The 23,969-nt window shown below is 37.6% G+C and overlaps 1 protein-coding gene across 4 annotated transcripts in view; it reads left to right on the forward strand.

Moving 5' to 3' along the window:
* CKAP5 (cytoskeleton associated protein 5) overlaps positions 1-23,969 on the forward strand; it is a 54,144-nt gene that overhangs the window by 6,026 nt on the left and 24,149 nt on the right. For all 4 annotated transcript variants that reach the window (XM_059473718.1, XM_059473719.1, XM_059473720.1 and 1 more), the window contains exons 2-20: positions 4,636-4,727; positions 5,252-5,445; positions 6,542-6,748; positions 9,189-9,360; positions 10,280-10,412; positions 10,696-10,799; positions 11,171-11,284; positions 11,468-11,572; positions 14,102-14,191; positions 14,294-14,458; positions 15,242-15,370; positions 16,119-16,301; positions 17,210-17,323; positions 18,512-18,622; positions 19,753-19,845; positions 20,390-20,575; positions 22,232-22,326; positions 23,660-23,717; positions 23,799-23,924. In XM_059473718.1, coding sequence (XP_059329701.1) covers positions 4,671-4,727; positions 5,252-5,445; positions 6,542-6,748; positions 9,189-9,360; positions 10,280-10,412; positions 10,696-10,799; positions 11,171-11,284; positions 11,468-11,572; positions 14,102-14,191; positions 14,294-14,458; positions 15,242-15,370; positions 16,119-16,301; positions 17,210-17,323; positions 18,512-18,622; positions 19,753-19,845; positions 20,390-20,575; positions 22,232-22,326; positions 23,660-23,717; positions 23,799-23,924 — 2,436 coding nt within the window. In that variant the 5' untranslated portion in view covers positions 4,636-4,670. The remainder of the gene's footprint in view (positions 1-4,635; positions 4,728-5,251; positions 5,446-6,541; positions 6,749-9,188; positions 9,361-10,279; positions 10,413-10,695; positions 10,800-11,170; positions 11,285-11,467; positions 11,573-14,101; positions 14,192-14,293; positions 14,459-15,241; positions 15,371-16,118; positions 16,302-17,209; positions 17,324-18,511; positions 18,623-19,752; positions 19,846-20,389; positions 20,576-22,231; positions 22,327-23,659; positions 23,718-23,798; positions 23,925-23,969) is intronic.

Raw genomic sequence — 23,969 nt, forward strand, 5'->3', positions numbered from 1 at the left:
TTTACCAAAATGAATGTTTTTTCTGAAATACTTAATTCTGTTTGTTCCAAGTTGTGGCAGTAAAAAAAAAAAAAAAAAATCTATGTAGGTCAACCACTTCATTGCTGCAAATTCACTAGTAATAAGGGAATTTAGCTGTGTTATCATATAATGAGGCCACTTGCTATTTGGTTGTTGAGAAGTAATGACTTGAGGTTTGCATGTCCTTGCAAAGAAGCTTTTAAGAAAAACCTTTTTGTCAAGTGCAGGATACTCTATGATCACACAGAACCCAGTGACTTAATTGAAAAGAGAAACAATAATCTTTTATTCTGTTAAATGCAAGATGCAGACAGTACAAAATCTTGGCATTAGGACAGACGTGAGCAGTGATGAAGCTAGAAAGACTGGATGTTTAAGAAGGAGCTTTCCCTCTGTGACTGTGGAATACTTTCTGAGAAATTGTCTGTTCTAAAGGGATTTGTAAATTTACTGGGGGGTATAATTTTATCGCTATTTTTGGATGGCAGATTCAGTGCAGAAAGTAACTTAACCCATTTTGTAATTGAAGTATCGATTGTAAAAATAGTGGGGGAGCTCTGTTGACCAGACTGAAAAAAAAAATAGGTGAAACACTGTTTCATGGTCATTCAACTCCCTTCCCTATGCCTCTTTTATAGTGTGTGATTTCCCCCAAGTTAAGTACATTGTGATGTGGGAAGGGAATTGCTAGATGCTGTAGTGTATCACTACTGTACAAGCAAGAGGCTGTACTTTGTGGCAGTGAACTGTTGTATATGTGTGTTTTGGTTTAGAGCAAGTCTGGGAGAGAACCCCTAAGGGGGCTCTTGTAGTAAAACAGATTCAATTGGCCCCTCCCCTGAACCGGTCCAGGAGAAACTGCTGCTTTGGAGAAAAGTGGAAAAAAACATTTATTAAACAATAAAACATAAACAATATTAAACAATAAAACTCCTTGCTGTTCTAAAAGAGATGACAAACTGAGAACACTCTGTCCTTGGGTTGCAGCTGAGTTCATTCAGTCTCTGATCAGTCCCTCCGGTGCTGGAAATGTCGCAGGCCAGGCCTGGCCCGTGGACCACAGGTGCAGCTGCCAGCGCTCCCCTGGCTGTTCAGTCCAGAGCAGGTTTCAAGAGGTCCAAAGAAAAAGGAAAAAAACTACAGTCCAGGGAACTTCTTTGCTTCAGCTAGCTAAACTAACTAAAAACAAAAAGAAGCTCTGTTCTGCTGTCTGTCTATCTGCAGACAACACAGTCAGGAGCAGGAATGCGGAGGACTGAGTGCAGTGTCTGAAAACAAACTGTGTGCTTCTTCTCTCCCTCCCTTCACTCTCTGGAACACGTCTTAAAGGTGCAAAACTTATTATTCAGCTTAAAACAGAACGAGATGATTGGGGATAAAAGCATCATATATTGAACTCAGGACAATGTGTAAGGATAAAAATAATTGTAAATCAGTCTGGTAATGGACAAGCCTTTTAAATAGAGTTGGTATTGACTTTAGGGTTTGAACTGAATTGAGGTTCTGATTGAGGACTGCCCTACAGTTAGACTTCTTTCCTTGGCAGAACAGATCTCTGGAGAGAAATAATGTTTCTTTATATTGTTGAGGTAGTAAGTTCATGCTTTTGTCAGTTTTCTAAAAAAACAGTGTAGATGTCTAGTACAGGTGCCAAAATTTTATCCTGGTGTTTCTGTTGCTGGCATGTGTGTTCATGCTTTTTTCCCATTTTTCTTCAGAATAACTCTTATCTTTGTATTGGTTCCTTATGTGTTCTTCAACAAAAAAGTATAAAGAGGCAATAGCTTAAATTAGTTCCAAGTTTCTGATTAAGAATCAGAGCTACCTAATTTTCTCTAAAGTTCATTCTGCTTGTTGTTCACAAGGGTGTATGTGACTTTGGGAAGAGACCACTGCGTCTATTTATGTTGTCTGCATCCACCCTGAGGAAGTACTCCATTATTTCTATATTAGTGCATTCAAATGAAGATACTCCTAATGCCAGCTCAGTTTATACTGGCAAAGCTGTCTTTGCTGATGGCACTTGGCTGCAGAGCTAACTCAAGGAATGGGGAATTTTACTGCTGGAAACTGTTTGCTCTAGGGCATGCCTGCATCCATTGCTAGGTGGGCTGTTTGGAAAGCTTTTCATGTGAATTCAGTCTTGTTTCTTGCTTTTGGAGAGAAGTCATTGCCTTTATAGAGTTAGATATGTTTTACCCTCCACTTCTGTATTTGCCATGAGCATCTTATTTTGGGTGTGGGGTGGTGCTTTTTGTGTTGTTTTGGTGTGCATAATTGATTTCTGGGTTTTGGTGGGTTTTTTTGGTTGGCTTTTTAAATAGGTAAAATGCATTGAGTTTGAATCAGGAGTTTGTTGATTTCTGTTTCATTTTGAACTCTCTCAGTAGGCTGAAGGAGGGATAAGAGAACACAAGCAGGAGTTTATTTAAGCAGATGCGTTGCAAAAGGCTGATGGGGTTTGGATGCAGTAACTCACTTGCGCCTTTGACCTTGTATGACTGTTTGGGATTGGCATGGCCTTTGAGTTCTATTCTCATTGTAAATGAGAATAGAATGAGTTCTGTTCTCATTGTAAATTTAATTTAGAGTACCTTTTTTTGTTAATTCCTGACATGGAGGAATGCTGTGACTAGTTTTTTGTTTGTTTTGTTTTGTTTTTGAGTAAGTTGAGCATTAAAAGAGATAGTGGAAGAGAATTAACAGTTCAGTGGAATGGGTTTTAGGTAGGCTCACATCTGAGTACTTCGCTTCTTACATACTGAGCAGATCCTTTCATTCTCAGTGGCTTACAGTTCTTTGGCCCTCCCCCCAAAAAAAGTGTGCTTCTTTAGAAGCTCACTTGTTACCACTGTGCTGATGTCAAGAAAAAATATCCATATTGTTGTTTGTTTTGATGAGAAAGGGAATGAGAAGGAAACACCCTAATAACGCTGGGATGCACTTGTTTATGTATGTAGTCAGCTTGTGTTCTGACATTGACTCTTGTTTTACTGCCATTGGACAAATTAATAGTTTATGCAATTACAGTGAGAACAGTATTAACATCCATAGGAACTTGTAAATATTTAAGGTAATCTTAGTGTAATTTGCTGTGGGGCTGTGTGTATTGGTGACAGGTAGGGGTTTTGGAATTTTTTGTGTTTCTTATGGTTTTTGTTTTTTAATTATTGGGAGGTTGGATTGTTACTTAAGTATCTTCTAACTTATCCAGGAAGGAATTAAAAAGACTGTTTTTACTGTATGCTGTTGCTAGCCTAATTTTGCTGTCACGTTAGCTGTATGTGTTAGTGTTGTGTTGCTGACAGAAGGCTTTGAAGTACTTACTTATTTAATTTATATGACTGAAAATATGCCCCTAATTCAAGGGATTAATTTTCTACAGACAACCTCTGAGTGAATTAGGTGAAATATTTTGTGGGCCAAAGGCTGAATTTCTGTTAGAAGCATTCTGCTAGTGTTGTGTACTTTATGCCTGTAGTGGTAAATTGTTGTGTATGGCGGGGTTATAGAGTTCTTGGCTTGGTCTGTGCATTCACACTGGTGTGTTGAAATGTGTTACTCCCTCTCTGGTTTGATTTTGTGCTTATAAATAACACTGGGAGCCCTTTCTACTGCTGCTGCTATTTTCATTTTGCTGACCTCTCTGCATCAGACTGGTTGTCTCATTATTTTCTGAGCAGTCAGATTAGTTGTACAATAAGTCTGAGATGGGCATTGAGCCTAAGATCTCATCTGTCATACCCTTATAGTCAGTGTTCTTGTTTTAGTCTAAAGGAAAGGAAGAAGGGGAAAACCACTACAACTTGAGTGACTAAGGATTTAAACCCTCCACGTGGCAAGAAATTGATCTGTTGTTGACAGTTGCTGACGCTGGCTACCTTAGGGCAAAAATGGGTTTTGTTCTTCTTGATAACTCTTCATTTCAGTTGTGCTGTTTATAAAGTTGTTAAAATGACTGTCCTTACACTTGCATCTGATTATTTTTTGACACTGATTCATGGCACCTGTTGCTAAAAGCACGTGTCAGTAAGAGCCAGTTTTTAGTGTTGATGGGAACTCATTTTGGTTTAGTGCCTTAGCTGTAGTACATTCCTCCTCAAGCTTAGGTGAGGTTATATTCCACACGCCTTTTCAGCTTACTAAAAGTTTTACCTATTGAGACTTCTAGTGTGAGAAATACTACAAATTGCACTGCTTTCTAATCTTTAATGGCTTCTGATAATTTTCTAGAGCTAAAAAAATAGTGGTCTGGTCTTCAAAGTATGCATCTAAATATAATTACAATCTCGGATTGCATATTAGCAATAAGATTTGCTACAGAACTGGGGAGTTGTATTGCTTTGGAATTTTGTTGTTGTTTTGGAAATTTTTGTGTGTGTTGTGGTTTTACTTTGGTATGGGCTGTTTTTAGGAGTTTTTTGGGTTTGTTTGGGTTTTTTTGTTTTTTGGGGTTTTTTTTTGGTTTGTTTTGGTTTGTTTTGTTTTTTGTTTTTTTTTTTTTTGGTCTTTTTTGTTGGTTGGTTTGGTATTATGCTTTTGTATTTTTAGGTATAAGTATGTATTCACCCAATATTTATTTTTCTGTTTTCTAACTTGTCCTTATCTCCACAGAAATTATTGTAGTTATAGAGAGAACCTGATTTACAATGGGGGACGACAGTGAGTGGATGAAATTGCCCATTGATCAGAAATGTGAACATAAGGTAGGTGATCATGGGTTTGGCTTGCTGCATATCTCTGCTCATGATGATTTTGTAGTGTTTCTGTATATAAATACTTGTAATTGGATAATCTTGACAGCTGCATGGTGTGAGTATTAACAGATCTGAAACTGCATCAGCTCTATCCAACCTAGAGGCTGAATAACCTCTATTAAGCAGATTTTAGTAGCGTTGTATGGCGTAAGCTTGTGTGCTGACAGACAAGTGTACTCATTCACGTGGAGAAATTACTCATCTGTAGCTGAAACTGTGGGCTCCCACCTCCTCACTGGTGTTTGCTAGAACTTATGAAGAGCAGGGGAGAAGACTGGCATCTCTCTGTCCAGATCATTCTTGGCAGGAGAAAAATAAATATTTTGTCCTGTTGCATGTTATTCATATAGACACTGAAGAGAAATCTGCAGGTGCCAGCTTGCTGAGCATACTTTCAAATGTGATTGAAGAGCTTTGTGAGATTGTTAAGGTTGTAATAGCACAAGATTTAAATGTCCAATTTCTGGTTCCAGCTATGGAAAGCCAGATTAAATGGTTATGAAGAAGCCCTTAAGCTCTTCCAGAAGATAGATGATGAAAAGAGTCCTGAATGGTCCAAGTATCTTGGATTGATAAAGAAATTTGTGACCGACTCCAATGCAGTGGCTCAGCTGAAAGGACTGGAAGCAGCGCTTGCTTATGTTGAAAATGCTCATGTAGCTGGGAAGTAAGTAGCCTTTTCTTGCTGCTCTTAGGCTTTTAGGCCAGTTTAATGTGCCTCTCTGAGAAAGGCTGCAGCTGCATGTAAATTATGCAGTGACCACTATCAATTCTGATCTGTACTGTTAAGAGCAGAACTTGCTTTCCAATCTAGAGAACTTGCTGCATGGCAGGCCTTCCTTGTGGATGACCTCCATGTGCATATTAACTTATCACAGCTTGCTTGCAGCATTCTAAAAACTACTGAAGGCACTAGTAAAAATTTCTGAAATAGTGAAAAAATTGAATCTCTCATGTGGTGGTGTAAGTGCTATGAACTGGGATCTCTGTTCTTGTTTTATTGAAACAGTCTTACCTATACAGGATGAAGCCTTTTTTGTGTAATTCATACATGAAATAAAATATGGTTATGTTTATGTGACATTGCATCCAGCATAACCAATATGAATCTTCATACCTGCCAGTTTCTTCACTGGATGTGTTTTAGTACTTGCATGTTGTGTAGCCCATGAAGTAGACTATACTCCTGAGGGTGAAATAAAAGCATGTAACAGGCCAGTTAGTCCACTTTGGTCCACTGACTTTGTGACCTGATGAAATGAATAAAGGTCTTAAGTAAGAACAAATAAACACAAAGCTTTGTTTAAAAAACTCTAAAATCCTTGCACACTCCTTGATTTAAAAGTGGTGTCAGTGATTTAGTTTATGTGAAACTTGGAAGTATGTGTGAAATACTGTGCTGGGATTATGTACTGACACACTTAACATATTGCAACATATATAATTCCAGGACATGGCATTTATTTGTGAACTTCATCTAGAGACTGTTAATGCACTCTTGTGAATGTCTACTATTCACTGGTGTAGTCTGATATTAGAATCATATTAACTGTGATTTGTGTTCTTCTATAAAACTAGATGATGAATCCATCCCTTAAAAAGGGTTATTTCCTTCAAGGTTATCTTAGGATGTAGTCCCTTTTATGTGAAGGCTTGTTGGGTCTTAATATGGATTTGGTGCTGTGTGTGTTTTTCCTGTGGTAATGATGTAGAACACTTAAGTCACATAAATGTTCCAAAACTAATACCCTCTCATCTTTCAGGACAACAGGAGAAGTAGCATCAGGAGTTGTAAATAAAGTGTTCAATCAGCCAAAGGCTAGAGCAAAAGAGCTGGGTGAAGATATATGTCTAATGTATATAGAAATTGAGAAAGGAGAGGCAGTACAAGAAGAATTATTAAAGGGTCTGGACAACAAAAACCCAAAAATCATAGTAGCATGTATAGAGACACTGAGGAAAGCACTAAGGTAAGCTTTTAGTTCATGGTGTATTTTGTGATTTTCTTCTTTTTCCTCACTCCAGCAATATGTGGAGTCTAATTTTATTGCTGTCTTTATCAGGCCCTTGTTCTTGTTGAGTAGAATGCATCTTTCCTGAATTGGTATTTTTTGACAGCAGCAGTTGACAACATCATGGGGTTTGTTAGATGTGAGGGTTGTCTATGTTGTACTAGACTCATCTGGATCTCTTTCATTCTTGGTAACTGTTTACCAAACTTCCATTTTCCCAGCCTCTGAGAGAAGGGCAAGATTCCTGTGTCTTGTACCAGACTGTGAAGCTTCACTTCTGAATATCTGTAATAAACTCACTGATGTGAAAACTAAAACATAGTTTCGTTTTTTTGTTTTAGTTTATTTTAAACCACTGTTTTCCTCACTGATGTGAGCATGTTTAATTGGGTACACAGTGTGTATTTTTAGAAGAAAAGGAAAAAAAAAACCAAGCTCATTGCACAGTAAGCTTCTATTGTCCATATAATAATTCCTTTATTGAAAAGGAGAGCTGCTAGTGCTTCCTAAATATCAAATAAAATTTAGAACGATGTAGTAGGCTTCAGTATTAGATTACTTTTTGGTTCCACATGAAGTATGTTTGCTGCCATTGAGTGAAAAATACTGGGGTTTTATGAAATTCTTGTACTTGGTGTATATATAATTTACTGACCATTAGGGTTTTTTTTAAAGAAAACAGAAAATTTTGTAATTAATGGACAGAACACTTCTTTCTGAGTAAAGTAGCTCATGTGCAAACTGTATGACATATGTGGAGAGTGCCTTATGTTATATGTCTTTTAGAGAACTTACTGAGGCATACATAGAGATGATCCTTGTTCAACTGATTTTTTCAGGATTCAGTAATATCAAAATAAAGCTTGGGCTTAACACATTACCTATGCTTCTGCTAAGTGAAACTGCTGTCCTATATTTAAGAATGTGTTTTAGGTATTTTAATTTGCTTATCTAGTTAAATGTCCTTTTAACAGTGCAGTGTAGTTAGAAACCTGCATAACCTTCCTCAGTATCTTTCAACTAACTACTTCTGTAAAATGTGCCACATATTTTTTTTTCTTTCTTGCAGTATTTTATTATCTTTGTGATGTTGAGATCAAATACGCTTATGCAGCCCTGTAGGCTTAAACTCCATCTTCTGCTTCTGAGCTGTGTTGCTACTTAAATTTTTCTTATGCTTTGGTAGACTTTCTGCATTGATAACAAAATTTTTTTGTGTTGTACCTAGGTGGGTAGCTTGAATGCATTACTAGTTTAATTTCTGGTGTTTTCTGTCTTGTGCTATGGTTTCTATTCTTTCTTGTTGTATTAATTAGATTACATGAATTGGATACAAATAGGTTTGCATAGGCATTTCTCCAAATATGCTCTCTTTTTAAGTCATGATAGAAAAATTGAATTATTGGGCAACTCATTGGTTCATGTATTTAAATTGTGTTACTTTCAAGACCTGTTTTGAAGGTTTTTACACTGAGTGTTTTTTAAAATTGATGTGGAAATAAAATGATGTGCACCAGAATTTCTAGAAAGTGAGACATGTAGATTTTAGTCCTTGAGCAGCCTTTTTTGCTAACTTTTTTATGTGGAACTTGAATTGGAGAGAACCATAAGAAAAAGTGTGATTGGTAAAAAGGTTAATTCAAAATTAGGAAGAAATCTTTCTGAATCAAAAAAAAAATGCTTTTGAGGTGATTTATATATGATACCTTAGTAACTACAGCAGTTAACTTTGCAATGTGTTTGAAAAGAAAGTTCTTGTGTTCTTCTCATTCATCAGTGATTGAAATAGGAAGTTTTGTGTATTAAGTGCAGCAGCACATAGAATCTTCTGTCAAGGAAGGGTGGTTGGCTGAGGAAACTTGTTTTATGTGTTCCTTCAGTGGCACATATTTCAGCACATATGTTTTCTGTGAAGATGACCCAAGCTCACTATAATTATCTGGTCCAACAAGTGGGAAAGTGACTAATGCTTTTACTGCAGCTTGTTTCCAAGGATAGACAAAGGAGATTCTATTCTGATTTTTAAAAAAAACAAAGTAGGTCATACAAATTTTGGTCTAAGGACAACTTCTTTCTTGCTTCTCTTTTGTCTTTTTTCCCCCCTTGGCAAGGGAGCTGATTTAAACACTGGATTGGATTAAGTACTTTGAAGTAATTTGAGAGGCCTGATTTTGTAATTCCAAGCTGGGTGTGGAGGTTAATTTTGATAGGGCATATATTCTTTAAATTTTATGGCAGCATCTCAAAATAACATCTAGCATAATGGTTTGAGTAAATGACAAAATTGCTAAACATGCACTGTGGAATACTTTCATAAACTGTTTTTTGAAAAATGAGTTATTTGTGAATTGTTCCCTGTTCACGGACACTGATGCTATTCTGTGTGTTTCACTGTCAGTGAATTTGGTTCAAAGATAATCTCACTGAAGCCAATCATCAAAGTATTGCCAAAGCTTTTTGAATCTCGGGAAAAGGCTGTTCGAGACGAAGCCAAGCTCCTTGCTGTGGAAATTTACCGTTGGATAAGGGATGCTTTGAGACCTCCATTGCAGAACATAAATTCTGTTCAGGTAGGCAGGAAGTATTTCTGTATCCAAAAATTTGATGCTCATCCTCCCTGATTCTGTGATGTTGGGCGTTCTTAAAGCCAAAATTGGAATGTATTTTTTAGCTGCATTTAACTTTACCCAAAATATTGGTCACTCCTAGTCATTTGTAAGGAAATCATAACAGAGTTTGGTTACTCTGAACATACATGAAGTTGTGGGGTGCAGCTTCATATTGGAACTGAGGGTAACAATTGAGCAGTAGAATGTAGCAGAATGGTTGCCCTTACAAAAGACCCTTGCACTGAACATCTTCAAGTCAAAAATTGTTATTCTCAGTTTTCTTTTTTCTGAAGTTTTTTTCTCTGTGCATCCCTTCATACTTATTCTGATGATGCTCAGGATGTGACTGTTTCTGTTCAGGAAGTGGCATTGAATTATGGTAGAATATTTCATCATTTTTAAACTTTACAAATTATGCATGTCCTTTCCTCCTACCCACTTGAGTTAATTATGTTCAGGTGAAAAGGAGTAGCTTGCTTTAAAAGGGCATGGTTAAAAAAAACCAAACTGTTTCATCAAATGTAGCTCAGCATGTTTGTTTCATCTTAGTTTTACTGTATAATAATAGCATGGCTGTAAAGGAAAGCTTCCTTAATGCTTAGCCCTTTTTATTTCAAAGTCTGCAGAGGGGCCACACCATTCTGACTGTTCTACTATTTGTTCTTATGTAAATGCTTTTCAGTAATGTTTTCTTCTTTGACTAAGTTTATCCACAGACTTCTGAACAGTGAATGTGAAGTCACTCCTTTAGTGGCAGAAAAAAGATAGTAGTGAAGTGTAGTGCTGTCTTGGCTTTGAAATGGGAAAACTGTAATGGCTTGCTTGTCTTGGGGTATGTCCATAATGTCTCTGATGTGATGATTCCTTTCCCTTTTGGCAGCTAAAAGAGCTGGAAGAAGAATGGATCAAAGTGTCATCAGCTGCTCCTAAGCAGACCAGGTTCCTGCGTTCCCAACAGGAGCTGAAAGCAAAATTTGAGCAACAGCAGGGACTTGGAGGAGATGCAGATGGAGGTAAACTATTTAAGCTATTGGCAAGTATGTAGTATATAGTTGGTGAAGGAATGCATTAAATCCTAAAGAAGCTTTTACTCAAGCTGGTGCAAAATGTGGAGTTCACTACATAAGAAGAAAATGTGTCTGAGGCAGAAACTTTATATGAAAGAGTATCTGTCTTTTGAAATAGCAAATTCACCACTGCTGATAGCACTTTCTAAGCAATGAGCCTTAGGTGGTGCTCTAAATATATAGATATTTTGTGTCACTCTGTTCATATATTTCTCTTTCCTGGTCGCAGGAGATGATGATGAGGAAGAGGCAGTACCACAAGTAGATGCATATGAGTTGCTTGAAGCTGTAGAAATTCTCTCCAAGCTTCCCAAGGACTTCTATGAGAAAATAGTAAGCATAAACTTAAATACTACCTGTTAATTCTTTGTATAGCTGATGAGTCTTAAAATTTATGGGCAATTCTGCACTGTGTGCATTAGTGCCACGGGGATAATAACAAACTGGTGTTAATAACATGCGGGCTATCATAAATAAGTTTCAAAGTTGGACTTAGCAGCAAGAAAGCTGTAATTTTAGGTGGCTGAGGTATGTTCTGGGGAAGGACAGTATTTCATATTTCACTGCAGTTACTGATGCTGAACTGCAGGGAGACCTTGGTTTTCTCAGGATGGAATAAAGGTTTTTAATCTAAGGCCTGTAGCGAGTATGCTTCTCTAGCGCTGTTTCTATTTATAGATTAATGTAAATTATTTGCTTTACAGGAAGCAAAAAAATGGCAAGAAAGGAAAGAGGCACTAGAGGCTGTTGAACTGCTAGTGAAAAATCCCAAGCTGGAATCAGGAGACTATGCAGACTTGGTGAAAGCTCTCAAAAAGGTAGTAAATAAAACTCAGAGTGCACATATAATTTAATTTTCTATAATTTCTTTACATGATAGTTTAAAAGTTACAGTCGATATAGTACTCACAAGTAAAACAGTTGTGGAAATAACCCAATCTGTGCCCCACTGATTATTGTCAGAAATTCTTCCATTTCTCTCAAACTGGTTTTCTCTTCAGGTTGTTGGAAAGGATACAAATGTTATGTTAGTTGCTTTGGCTGCCAAATGCCTTGCTGGACTAGCTACAGGCCTCAGGAAGAAATTTGGACAGTATGCAGGCCATGTAAGTAAGAGTATGTACTTTTTTCCTGATTTTATTCATGCTGGACACCTTTTTTCCCTTTCCTTTTTCCCTGTCAAGCCTTGGTATTTATCAAAGGTATTCTTTGTACAATTATGAATGCTTACCAACCCCTTAAAAGAGTAAGTATTGAAATACTTGCCTAGATCTTTGTATCTTAAGTTTGAAAGGACCTTTTTCATTCATATTCAGCAACATGAAACTTTCTGTTGCAATATAAATCTTCTGTACTAGGAAAATTGAATTGTTCTGCCATTAAATGAACTTTATTTACATTGCCTTGTCCTAGAGATACCTCTACAGGAATGCATTTGTAGGCCACAGTGGAAAAAACAGTTTCTAAATCGGAGTTCTTCTTAGCACCTCCATGTTGTATGCTTTATGTTGGTTAAGTTTTTGAATGTTGGGGGAAGGTAGGTGGTGGGTGTTCTGTTTCCTTGTTGCCTGGGTTTTGTGGGGTTTTTTTCTGCCTTAAATAGCAAAAAATTGTGAGATTTTTGGTACCAAAATGTTCTGGTGCTCCAGTTAAGTGCTGTTTGTTCACTCCTATGGTGCTCTTCTCTTACCAGTAGCTAATATCAGGGAATACAGGGAAGCTTAACCAGTATGTGGGAGCAAAGTTAATAAGTTGCAGTTCTCACTTGTTTCTCAAGCCTGCATCACTGTGTTCTTTAAGCTGCTCAGTCAGTTTTTTTGTGTGATATGCAAGAGTAACAGAGTAAGAGAACTGATGTGCCTGGCTGCTGGTTGTGTCGTCTCTGAATTGGGAAGTTGATGAATCTCAGTTCTCCAGAAACATTCAGGTCTCTTGAACTCTGAACAACAGTTTGGACAGTCACTTTCATTCTGAAAGCTGTCTGTAGTTACAAAAATCATTCTGGCATCTGTTTTATAGTTGATTTCTAAAGGTTAACCCTTACAGCTACAGACTCAGTGTTGAAAAAGCCAAGCTTCTAAAACAAGGGTGTAGCTCTATAGTTGCCAAGGAAATGGCATTGAGAAGAAATGACTTTCTCAGTAGTGGCAGCTCTGAGTTGCATAATCTCAGTACTCATTTTAGCAGTTCACTTGATTTGTTTGCTGGATTTATTTACTTGTGAGGAAGATATAGACTTCTCCTGAGAGTGGGCATTGAAGTGTTAAAAAACAGAATTGTTGCTAGAATTGTATAATTATAAAATCTGTTACTTAAATATAGGACTGCAATGCTAGTCTGCAGTCTGTGTTCCAACAGGAGAAGTGAAATCATGCATACAATCTCCTCACTGTAATTGAATACATGTATGCCACCTTCACCTCTGACTGCATTTGTACCCCTGGACTAATTTTTCTTCTTTCCCTCTCACATGGGCTATGATTTCTAACTTCCATGTTAAAAAATGCTCATTTTGCCTGTCAGTATTTTCTAAAACAGAGGCTTAATGATTTTAAATATCTCCTCCTTATGACTTTGTTCTCTGTGGGGGCCAGGGATATCTAGTGCCTGCAGTAGCATGTATGATGGTCTTTGTGGTGCCATGTGTGTTATCTGCAGGTTTTTGAGTGTTGAAGGCTGTGAACTGGAAATTTGGAGGTTGCAGCCCAAGATACCACCTGAGCCTAGGTCACAGTATGTCACAAGTGGTTGGGATCCTATAGTGAGCTTCAGAGTAGAAAGCAAATCTATTTTTTGTTATAAAGAGCATATAACTTTCTGTAAAGTATCTGACTGCTTCCAAAATATGAACTGTTATGTTTATGAAAGTCTTGAAAACAGCCTGCTTTCCACAGTTAAGATCAGCATGTTTCTGGCTCAGTGACAGAAGTCCTTACTCTTACAGAGCCCCTATAGACCTGTTCATATCTGCAGTGTAGTTATTTTTACTTTTTTTCCCCCCTTGAATATTTTATTTGTTTGGTTTTTTTAGCAGTGACTGTCTGAGCACCTAGACTAGGTAGGAATTGCTGTCAAATTTCAGTATGACATAGTTTACTGTCAGATGTGATTTTTTCAAGGTGGTAGATCTGAAAAATATTGCTGCAGAGAGGATTCCAGTTGCTTTAGAATCTTGATCTTCTCAGCTGCAGATCAGATGAGGACTTCCTTAATGAACCATACTTAGTGCTGTCAGAAAGCTGGGAAAGAGGGGCCAGGTTAAATTCCTTCTTGGATTCTTAGAATGCAACAGCACAGCACCCTTTATGTTGTGAAATCATTCATTTCCATTCTATTGCTCTGTATTCCAGTACAATTCCATAATATGCAATTATGTGAACTTTGAACTTGTAGGTCTGCCTTTTGTTTTGAAATTGTTTAAAAATCTATATTTGTTAATAGAGTGACTGGGATGAGTTTAATGTTGGAAAACTACAAGAGTAAACTAGTTCAGACTGCTGTTGTGTACTTCTGGAGGGGTACAGTGGAGAGGTTTGAATTACTGGCTTCTCTGCAAAGTAGCATGGGGTATACTATCAGGCTTTCCAGTTATATTAGTGGAGAGGGATCTGACATTTTTGTTCCCTTTTCCATAGGTTGTTCCAACAATCCTGGAGAAATTCAAAGAGAAGAAGCCCCAGGTAGTGCAGGCGCTGCAGGAGGCCATTGATGCAATCTTTCTTACAGTAAGTAAGAGTGAAAATTTCCCTACTGTCTGAGAATTGGTCTTGAACTTTGATTTGCTTTTCTCTTTACTGAAATAATGACTTTTTTATTCAACACTGTAGACCACATTGCAGAACATAAGTGAAGATATTTTGGCAGTCATGGACAACAAAAACCCAACAATTAAGCAACAAACATCCCTTTTCATTGCAAGAAGCTTCCGACACTGCACACCTTCTACTCTGCCAAAAAGCCTGTTAAAACCTTTCTGTGCTGCACTTCTCAAGGTAAAGCAGAAGGAATTGATACTTCTCTGGCATTGACTTGATCACTGTTGTTGTGAAGCCTTGGATTGTCTGGGGAGAAAGACCTGAAAGTAGCCCAGACACCAAAGAGTTCTTGTATGCTATGTAGCCCTCAGAGTCAGTTTTGGCTGATGTCCAACTTGAAGGTGACTGTCATTCAGGGGAACAATTTGGTTTCCTTTATCTTTGCTTTTTTGAAGCTGTAGACTCACTATGTTTGTAGTAGATTTGGGCAGTGATTTACAACTATTATCCCAGACACTGTCACTTGCATTTTGCACACATCTCTAAGTTTTTGTTGGAATGCTGTTGTTTCCTATGAATAAAAGAACAGCCATCATTGAGTTATACACAGCAGTGGCACTAGAGCAATTATCAATGTAAATTATAATGATATAAACTTTTTTCTTATTGCAAACACTCCTTTCCTTGATATAGGCAATATCCCTGGCTTTAAAAATTGAGATTATGACAAGATTACAGAACTTTAAGCTCTTTATGAACTTTCATGATGTTTAAAGCATGAATGTTCAACCTCTTCTTGTGGGGAAAAAAACAAAGATGAGAAAATGGCTGTATCTGAGAAAAAGTAAAGTTGGTCAATACATAGGAAAACAGAAGTGTAAAACAACCTTTTTCTTTCTGCAGTGGAATGTCAAGGATTGCTCTGTAGTATATTTAGATTCTAAATAAGGGGAGGGGATTTGTATAGAATATGTTCAGACATGAGCCACAAGTCACGACATAAATTGTCTTTCTCTGTAGCATATCAATGATTCTGCACCTGAAGTAAGAGATGCTGGGTTTGAAGCATTAGGCACTGCCTTGAAAGTAGCTGGAGAGAAAGCTGTGAATCCATTTCTAGCAGATGTGGACAAACTAAAGCTTGATCGAGTGAGTATTGTTAAAAATGTTGTAAAAAAGGCTCCATTTATGCATTTAAGATGCATCTTAGGCTAGAGAAGGTGAACAATGATGCTTTAGCCTAGTTAATTTCAGCACAGATTTTTGGATATGTATTTTTTACTTAAGTATTACTGATGTTGCAGGGAATCTGAAAATCTCTTGATTCTTACATAAAGTATCTGGCTGTACTATCTGTGAGGTGGGATGTGAGATTTAGTTGTGGTTGGTGGTAATATGGAGGGGTTTTTTTAACACTTCATTGTCTGAAACAAGCTTTTAGGTTACAACCATATGGTCTAATTTTGTATTACTAGATAGGATTTGGTATTAAAGACTTACTTCCCAACAACAAAGTTGTTATACTTTTGCATAAGCTGGCAGGTATGTTCACTGAATGAAGACTTTATAATTTGAGGTGCTCAGGCTTAGTCTTTGAGCATCTATGAGTATCCCTGGGATGTCAATGTTTTCTTAGTATATAAATGCACTTCATTTTGAACTAGGAGAATTATTTTGGCAATACAGTGATGGTTGATGCCACTGACTGCTTAACCTTATTATTGAAGGAACACCAGACAACAAAGTCTTGGAAAGCAAACAACCTAAACTCTTCACATTTTTTCCATGGTAGTCAAGTTTGAGCCACTGCTGGTAAAGGGACACTGTGCATCCAATTTTGGTAGCTAAATAACTTCTTTCTACCCCCACCTTTTTTTTTCCCCCCTCTGCTTGGCAGATTAAAGAGTGTGCTGAAAAGGTAGAATTGGTTTATGGGAAAAAAGCAGGAGGAGCAGCTGAGAAAAAAGAAGGCAAGCCTATTACTGGAAAGACCACTGCTCTTCCAGGACCTGCAGGAGATAAAGAAACAAAAGATGCAGCAACCAAACCAGGACCACTGAAAAAAGCATCTGTAGCAAAGGTGAGAGGCTGTCTGACAATCAGCTGTCTGCGATTGCATCAAATAGATAGTTACTGCAGATCAAAGGTGGCCTGTTGAACATATGCCTCCACTGAGCTATCACTGTCCTTTAACAGGAGTAGGTGAGCCTAACAGCAAAAGGAATTTGTGACTTTTGGGAATGTAGTCAAATCTGTTTTTAATGATACAAACTGTCTTGTCACTTAGGTCTTAATACCAGATTTTGATTTTAAAATAGTGGTAAAAGACTGGAGACATGCAGAGAAGCCTCAGATGTTGTAACATTGATGTGCTCTGTGATATAATACTTGACTGAAGTCAACATTTCTTGGAACTAGCAAGGTTACTAATTAAGTATTGGGTATTTTTTCAGCATAGTTTTTAGTTTGTTCCTTTGTCTATTCTGAAGTAATTTGAACTCTTAGCCTGTATTTCTTTAATATTATTCTTTGGATTTTAAAAATTTATAGCAGTAGATGGTCTTTGTAACATGCTACTTAGTTCTTCAGGTGGGATACCTGTAAGTGAATCGAAGAATAGATAAAATTTTGAAATCTATTGGTACTCAGATAACCTGAGAAAGAGACACCAGTCACAAGTTTAGTATCTAACCAGTATCCATAGGAAAACAGAGATTAAGTAATTATTTCCTGAACTTTCACAAGTACATAATTCCTTCCTTTCTCATCTTCCATTGTCCTGTTATATTTTGTAAAACCTGTAGTCTAAAAGTAATATATAATTAAATGAGCTCTAATTTATCTCTGCCTGCAGTTCTTATGCTATCGGAGATACACATTTTTCTGACATTAGAATACAGAAATATAGTATAGGAAAGACAGCAGTTCATTTGCTATGTGAGCTAGAGAGCTATTTGATCTTGGCTAACTTGTCCATTTACTTTCTAGCCTGGGGGCCCACCGAAGAAAGGCAAACCAGCTACAGCTGCAGGTACAGGAGGTGCTGGGCCTAAAGGCAAGAAGGGTCCTGAGACCAAAGAAATCTTTGAGTCGGAGCTCTCTGTGAGTATTCTGCTATTCTCTAAAATACACAGCCCTCTATAACCAAAGATTGCAGCTTTGGTTAGTCAGTTTTTCAGGTACTACAGAGTTTTTTATGGAGGTTGTTTTTGTTAGGAGAAGGGAAAGCAGTAGGTATAAATTGGTAACTGGTGAAATGGGACTTCGGTAAATACACCTGTTCTTCAGGCTGTTGTTGGCACCAGGTCATTTAAGACAGTAAGTAATAAATCATGCTTATACCCTTATGACAGGGTATGTTTTTGTCCCTGAAGTAGGAAGAAATTTAAAAAACAGTGATACTTCATATGTAATTTAGGACACATGATTTGCTGAAGGAGTCTGGTATTAAAAGCCTGAGAATACATTATTCTGGAGTTTTCATTGAAATCTGAAGTGAAATAAAGTAATAATTAAATGAACTAATATGTTTGTGCTGTTCATAGGAAGTTACATTTCAAAAAACTTACTGAATTCTGCATGTTAGCTGACCATATTCTACCTACTTACCTGAGTTTACCCGGTTCCCAACCAAGAATCTGTGGCTCAAACAGTAAAAACAGCTATTAAAGCTTTGCTAGGTGTATCTGCAGGTTTTTTGGACTGTCAATCCAAACTATAGTTATATTTGGAGTGTTGCTTACAGTGAATAATTTCTCTTGTGTATCCAGCTTATATTGTTAGTTATACAGTAGAAAATGAGAATACAGTTCCTGAAGGTGATGCAGACACCAGTGAAACAAGGGAAGTTTTTATCACTAAATAACTTTTATTTTCTGTTTTGCTAAAATGGAGACAAGACCTGTCTGCCCTCTTTAACTTCTGAATCGTTGTTGTCAGTGTTTATTCAGACTTGATCCAAAATTACCTTGCAAATTTTAGGTTACCTCTGCTTGATTCTTTAAGCAGATAGTTGGTATTCAAGATTATTTTTGACTGTCTGCACAGTTTCTCATACTTTCCAGAGATTACTTTTCTGTTGCAGTGCAATTTTAGCAGCTTTCTAAACCCATAAGACCCCTAAACCACAATCCATACTAAAAATCTTTCAATCTACAACAGAACCCTTTTCCTGTTTTGTAAATGTACCACAGTACAAGGGTCAGTCCAGTATATTACCTGTCCTTAAGGTTGCTGCTCTCCTCTGAAGGGATCCAGTGGAGTGTTAACTTTGTTCTGATCTGGCTGCAGATAGAAGTTTGTGAAGAGAAAGCTGCTGCTGTCCTTCCAGCTTCTTGTATCCAGCAGTTGGACAGTGGTAACTGGAAAGAGAGGCTTGCCTGCATGGAGGAGTTTCAGAAGGTATGTTTGGAACAGTTGATAAGACAGGCAGTAAGGAAAGAGAAAATAAGTAATAATTTCTTCAGCTCTCTAGGCCTGATAAGTCTCCTGAAATACTTACTAGTAGTAGTTGTATGTCAGCACTTCAGATGGATCAAGTATTAAACAATACTTGAAAAAGCCAAATGGCTTATATACTTTAAATTCCATGACAGTGGTGGAGTAAGTATTTTACCTTTATGTAGACAGTTGTGCTTTTGTCAAAATAGTTGTATTTTGATTGAAGATACTTAGAGGTATTTTTAAAACTCCAAGTAATTGTAAAGCTTGGTCTCAAAGGTAGCTAGATTTAAACAAAAGGTTTTGCAACAACTAAGACAGATTTATTGCAAAGAAATTCCTGCTGTGTGTGTGTTATGCAGCAATTGATTATAATCAACTATTTGCCAGTTGAAATTTTTATGTTTAGAGGCTTATACAGTGCTAGCAGTCTTCACAGCTAGTGGAAAGTACTTCGTGTAGTCACTGACAAAAAAAGCTTCAACTGTAGATGTACAGGTAGTTCATACCGTGACACCAGTACAGTAATGATTGAGCTTTTAGTATTTAAATGGGAAAAGTGACAAGCTTCATTTGGGAAATGGTGACTGGCTGCATTGAAATGCTGCTGCAGAAGCCTGCTTTATTAAAATGTTGTCATTTCAATTGAATGATTAACAGCTAAGCTCCAGTAATTTAGATCATATTCAGGATTAATCTCTGCTGTGTAGTCAACATTCCAACATGAAAGCTGCATAATATACTTCATCTTAATAACAAAAGCAGCTTTTTGAGGGGCAGTTAGGCTGTTCCTGGATTTTGTTTATTTGTTTTTAATTAAGTGTTAAATTCCTAGGGTGGGAATGGCCAATAGTGATTGTTAAGGATATTTGTTAAAGAACATTAAAGGAGTAGTGATGTGGATATGTTGGTTAAATGTTGGTTCAGTACCTTAGACTCCTTGTAAAAATTGGTCTTCAGGTAAGTTATTATGCTGAGACTTTCTCTAATTTAATTCAGTATTAAGAAAATACTTCAAGGACAGTTAAGAACTTCTGTTTGAGTTTTGTATAATTTGTGACTCACTGGCTAACTTAATGTTTATCTTTTAGGCTGTTGAGCTTATGGAAAGAAGTGAAATGCCTTGCCAAGCCCTAGTAAGAATGCTGGCCAAGAAGCCTGGTTGGAAGGAAACAAATTTTCAGGTAATGTATTATCCTTGAATAACTAAATAGCCCATTTTTGTTAATGTAAAGCAGTTTCCACCTAAAAGGCTGTAAATGTACATGTCACTTTGGCCACAGTTCTGTCTGTAATCAGTGAGTAAATAAACTCTCAAATTGGATTTTATTTCTGTTGAGAATTGAGACTCTAGATGTCATCTAAGGTATCTAAAGGTTGTCTTTAGATGTATATGTATACATGTGCATTTATATAAGTTCTAAAAGTAGATAATGGCAGCCCAGTATTAATCATTGTGTGTATATATATAATAGTTTGTATTTGTGTGTGTACACGGTTTTTGTGTATAGTCACATAAAACACCTGTGTGTGTACAAAATATCTGTGTGCATAAATACTTCTAGATATTCAAATGTGTGTATATATATGTAAATACAAATTTTGTCCATATGTTAGTATTTACCCACCTATAATTCTTATATGTATCTATAGATATATAGAATGAGAAAAATTAGTCTAAAATACACAAACACATGAGTAACTTTCTTGCTGTTTTGGACATTGCAGGTGATGCAGATGAAACTGCATATAGTTGCATTAATTGCACAGAAAGGAAACTTCTCCAAAACTTCAGCACAGGTTGTGCTGGATGGTCTTGTAGACAAGGTTGGTGATGTGAAATGTGGAACTAATGCAAAAGAGGCCATGACAGCAATAGCAGAAGCGTGTCAGTTGCCATGGACTGCTGAGCAGGTGAGTGAGCAGCAAAGGTATTCTTTCAGTAAATAAAATCTGAAATAATATGTAGGGTGTCCTTTCAGTCTGAGAAGTAAATCCCAAATCTTTGATTTTTCTCTGTTGCATGAAAGTGATCTGTTTGCTTTCAAGATGCTTCCTGAGGCAGAAGTTAAATATATATTCCTCTAAAGCTGAAAATAGAATCATAGGATGGTTTGAGTTGGAAGGGGCCTTAAAGACCATCTAGGTCTTCCCCCTACACCCTAGGCAGCTGTACCTTCTGCTAGACCAAAGCCCCATCCAGCCTGGCCTTGAACATTTCCAGGAGTGGGACAGCCACAACTCCTCTTTCAGTTCAGACCTTTTGCTCTTTGTCCAACCGCTATATGCGCTTTTCAAAAGTTTTCTTGGAGGCCTCCTTCAAGTACTAAAAAGCCACAAGAAGATCACCCTAGAGCCTTACCCAGGCTGAAAAATTCCAATTCTGTCAGCCTTCCCTCATAGGAGAGGTGCTCCATCCTTTAAATCATGGTTGCCCTGCTCTGTACTCATTCAAACAGATCCATATCCTTCCTCTGCTGAATGTCCCAGAACTGGATGCAGCACTGCTGGTGGGGTCTCACAAGAGCAGAGGGAATCCTCTGAGAATCCCCTCCCTCCCCCTGCTGGCCAGAGTGCTTTTGGTGCAGCCCAGAACACAGCTGGCTTTCTGGGCTGTGAGTGCACATTGCTGGGTCGTGTCCAGCCTCCTTGGAGGGACTGGATGCTCTCTCTTGCACACACTCTCTTTCCAGCCTGTGTTGATACCAGGAGTTGCCCTGACCCAGGTGCAACACCTTGGCTTGTTGAATCTCTTCAGGTTTCCATGGGCTCACTTCTCAAGCTTGTCCAGGTCTCTCTGGATGGCCTCCTGTCCTTCAGGTGTGTTAACTCCACCACACAGCTTGGCCATCACAAACTTGCCCTCAGGAAAACCTCAATCCTTTTGTCTGTCATTTATGATGTTAAATGGCACTGGTCCTAGTATGCATCCCTGAGGGGTGCTGCCTGCCATTAATGTCCATCAGGACTCTGAGCCATTAACCACTACCCTCTGGATGTCATCATTCCACCAGTTGCTTACCCACATAAGTCCACCCATGAAATCCATTACTCTCTCCAATTTAGAGAGAAGGATGTTGTTGGGGACCTTGTCAAAGGCTTGACAGAAGTCCAGCTATATGGTATTTGTAACTGCACTGATGTAATTGCTCTATCAAAAAAGGCCATGAGGTTGGTCAGGGAGGACTTGCCCTTGGTGAAGCCATGCTGGCTGTCTCAATCCCCTCCCTGTCCTCCATGTGATTCAGCACAGCTTCTAGAAGGATCTCTTCTGTGATCTTCTGAGGCATAGTAATAATGAATAATTATCTAAGGCTCTTTTTAAAAAGCAGGTATGAATCCATAAAAAAGGTGTCTCTAGCTGCCTCTAAGTACTTCAGGAACTTCTGGTTCACTTCAGTTCCAGTTCTATCCTGCTATAGTGACACAGTTGCTTTTTCCTTTTCCGTTACCTCAGCTTTTCCTGTTCACTTGCCCTGTGTTTTTTGCAGGTGTCTTCACTTATTTATTACAGTGCTTTGTCACCTGGTTTGCCAGTGCAAGTTTACACTTAACTCTCTTCTATTCCAGGTTGTGGCTACGGCTTTCTCTCAGAAGAATCCTAAAAACCAGTCAGAAACTTTGAACTGGCTTTCAAATGCAATTAAAGAGTTTGGCTTTTCTGGGTAAGTCTTTTAAGTAAATTGCTAAGAGAAACTTGAATGAAAATGTTTCTAATCTGGAACTAAGATTCTGTTCATCTGAACTCTAGTTCCTTAAGCTCTGATGTTAGCCATGTTCTTGTAGCTTTTAAGTATATAACCAAGTATTGGCATTACTAGTTTGATAGGATGTGATTACACTACTAGCTACTTTACTCATTCCTTGATCTTCTCTGAAGAGCATTTGTCTTAAGGCACTTACAGGTGTGGGGTGGGCACAGAGCTGTGGTATTGCATGCCTGTTATACTCCTGCTTGGATACACCTGCACCCAGGTGGACCATTATACATTTTATAGTGGAAAAGAAAAAAACACAACAACTGAATCTGACAACCTACAGAAGAGTACATAATCAGCATGCCTGTTAATCTCCTTGGGAGACATTTTGAGGTTGATTACAGTTGAATAAAGTTTTAGCCAACAAAATAGCTGTTATTATATCTGGCATTGTGAGTGTGAGAAATTATTTCTCCATCAGATCCAGGGATAGCATGCCTTAATTTTTAATCACTAGTCTTTTAACTGAATGTGGTCAATAGAGTTTAGTCCTGAAGAAAAAAAATCTCTAAGCAGGGAAAACTTCATATATCATTTTGACTACTTGGGGAGTTACAATGCCTGTCTTGAGATATTTTGTGGCTTTTAAATGGATAGTGATGTTGATTAAGTCTGGGAAATAACCTCTTCTTTAGTAAATTCCACCAAAAATACATATTTGTAGCATGGAATGTGTATAGATGTGTTACTAGGACAGCAGTATTTGAGGCTGCAGAGATAATATATAAGATTCAGGAATTTAAACCTTCCTTTATTTCTCTTGTAAATATCCTTTTGAAAAATGTGCCTTTTTCTGGAAGATTATGAGACTAACTAACAAAATAAAAAAAGATCCACCACAACAGTAATACACCCTCACCTTTATTGTATAGTCATGTTTCAGGTACTTAAGATGTTTCTTGATTCATTCCTCAATATTTCAGTCCTGGCAGTGGATTATGTAGTTTAAGAAAGTTTCCAGCTGTGATAATAGTAGGCTTTTGTATAAATTGTTTACTGATTGATTTTCACAGTAGGCTATTCTCCAAACTGGTCTTTCAGTAATTATTTAAGCAGCTGCTATCTGCACTGGTACTGTACCTGTGATGCTGTTTTGTGAGTGATCATGTCTTCTGTATCTAAGTTAGCTGTGTAAATCTGTCTAGGTGTATCTTTTTAATTAACATACTGTGATGATTTTGTTTGTTGGTGCTGTTTCCTGTGTTGTGTTTTATTTATGGGAGACATCTTCTTTCCACAGATTGAATGTCAAAGCTTTCATCAGTAATGTGAAGACAGCTCTTGCTGCAACCAACCCAGTGAGTAAATTTAGAATCTTAATCCTGAATTATTATCAGACCCTAATTTGAAGACTCAGTGCCTTTTCCTTTTTCTGGCAGGCTGTGAGGACTTCTGCCATTACACTGCTGGGAGTAATGTATCTTTATGTAGGCCCTTCTCTGCGAATGTTTTTTGAAGATGAGAAGCCAGCCCTTCTCTCCCAGATAGATGCAGAATTTGAAAAGGTATGAAGTGGAGCTCTCTTGCTACCAAGTGTCATTAAAGCTACT

This window comes from Ammospiza nelsoni, chromosome 6 (genome assembly GCF_027579445.1).
Source record: "Ammospiza nelsoni isolate bAmmNel1 chromosome 6, bAmmNel1.pri, whole genome shotgun sequence".
NCBI lineage: Eukaryota > Metazoa > Chordata > Aves > Passeriformes > Passerellidae > Ammospiza > Ammospiza nelsoni.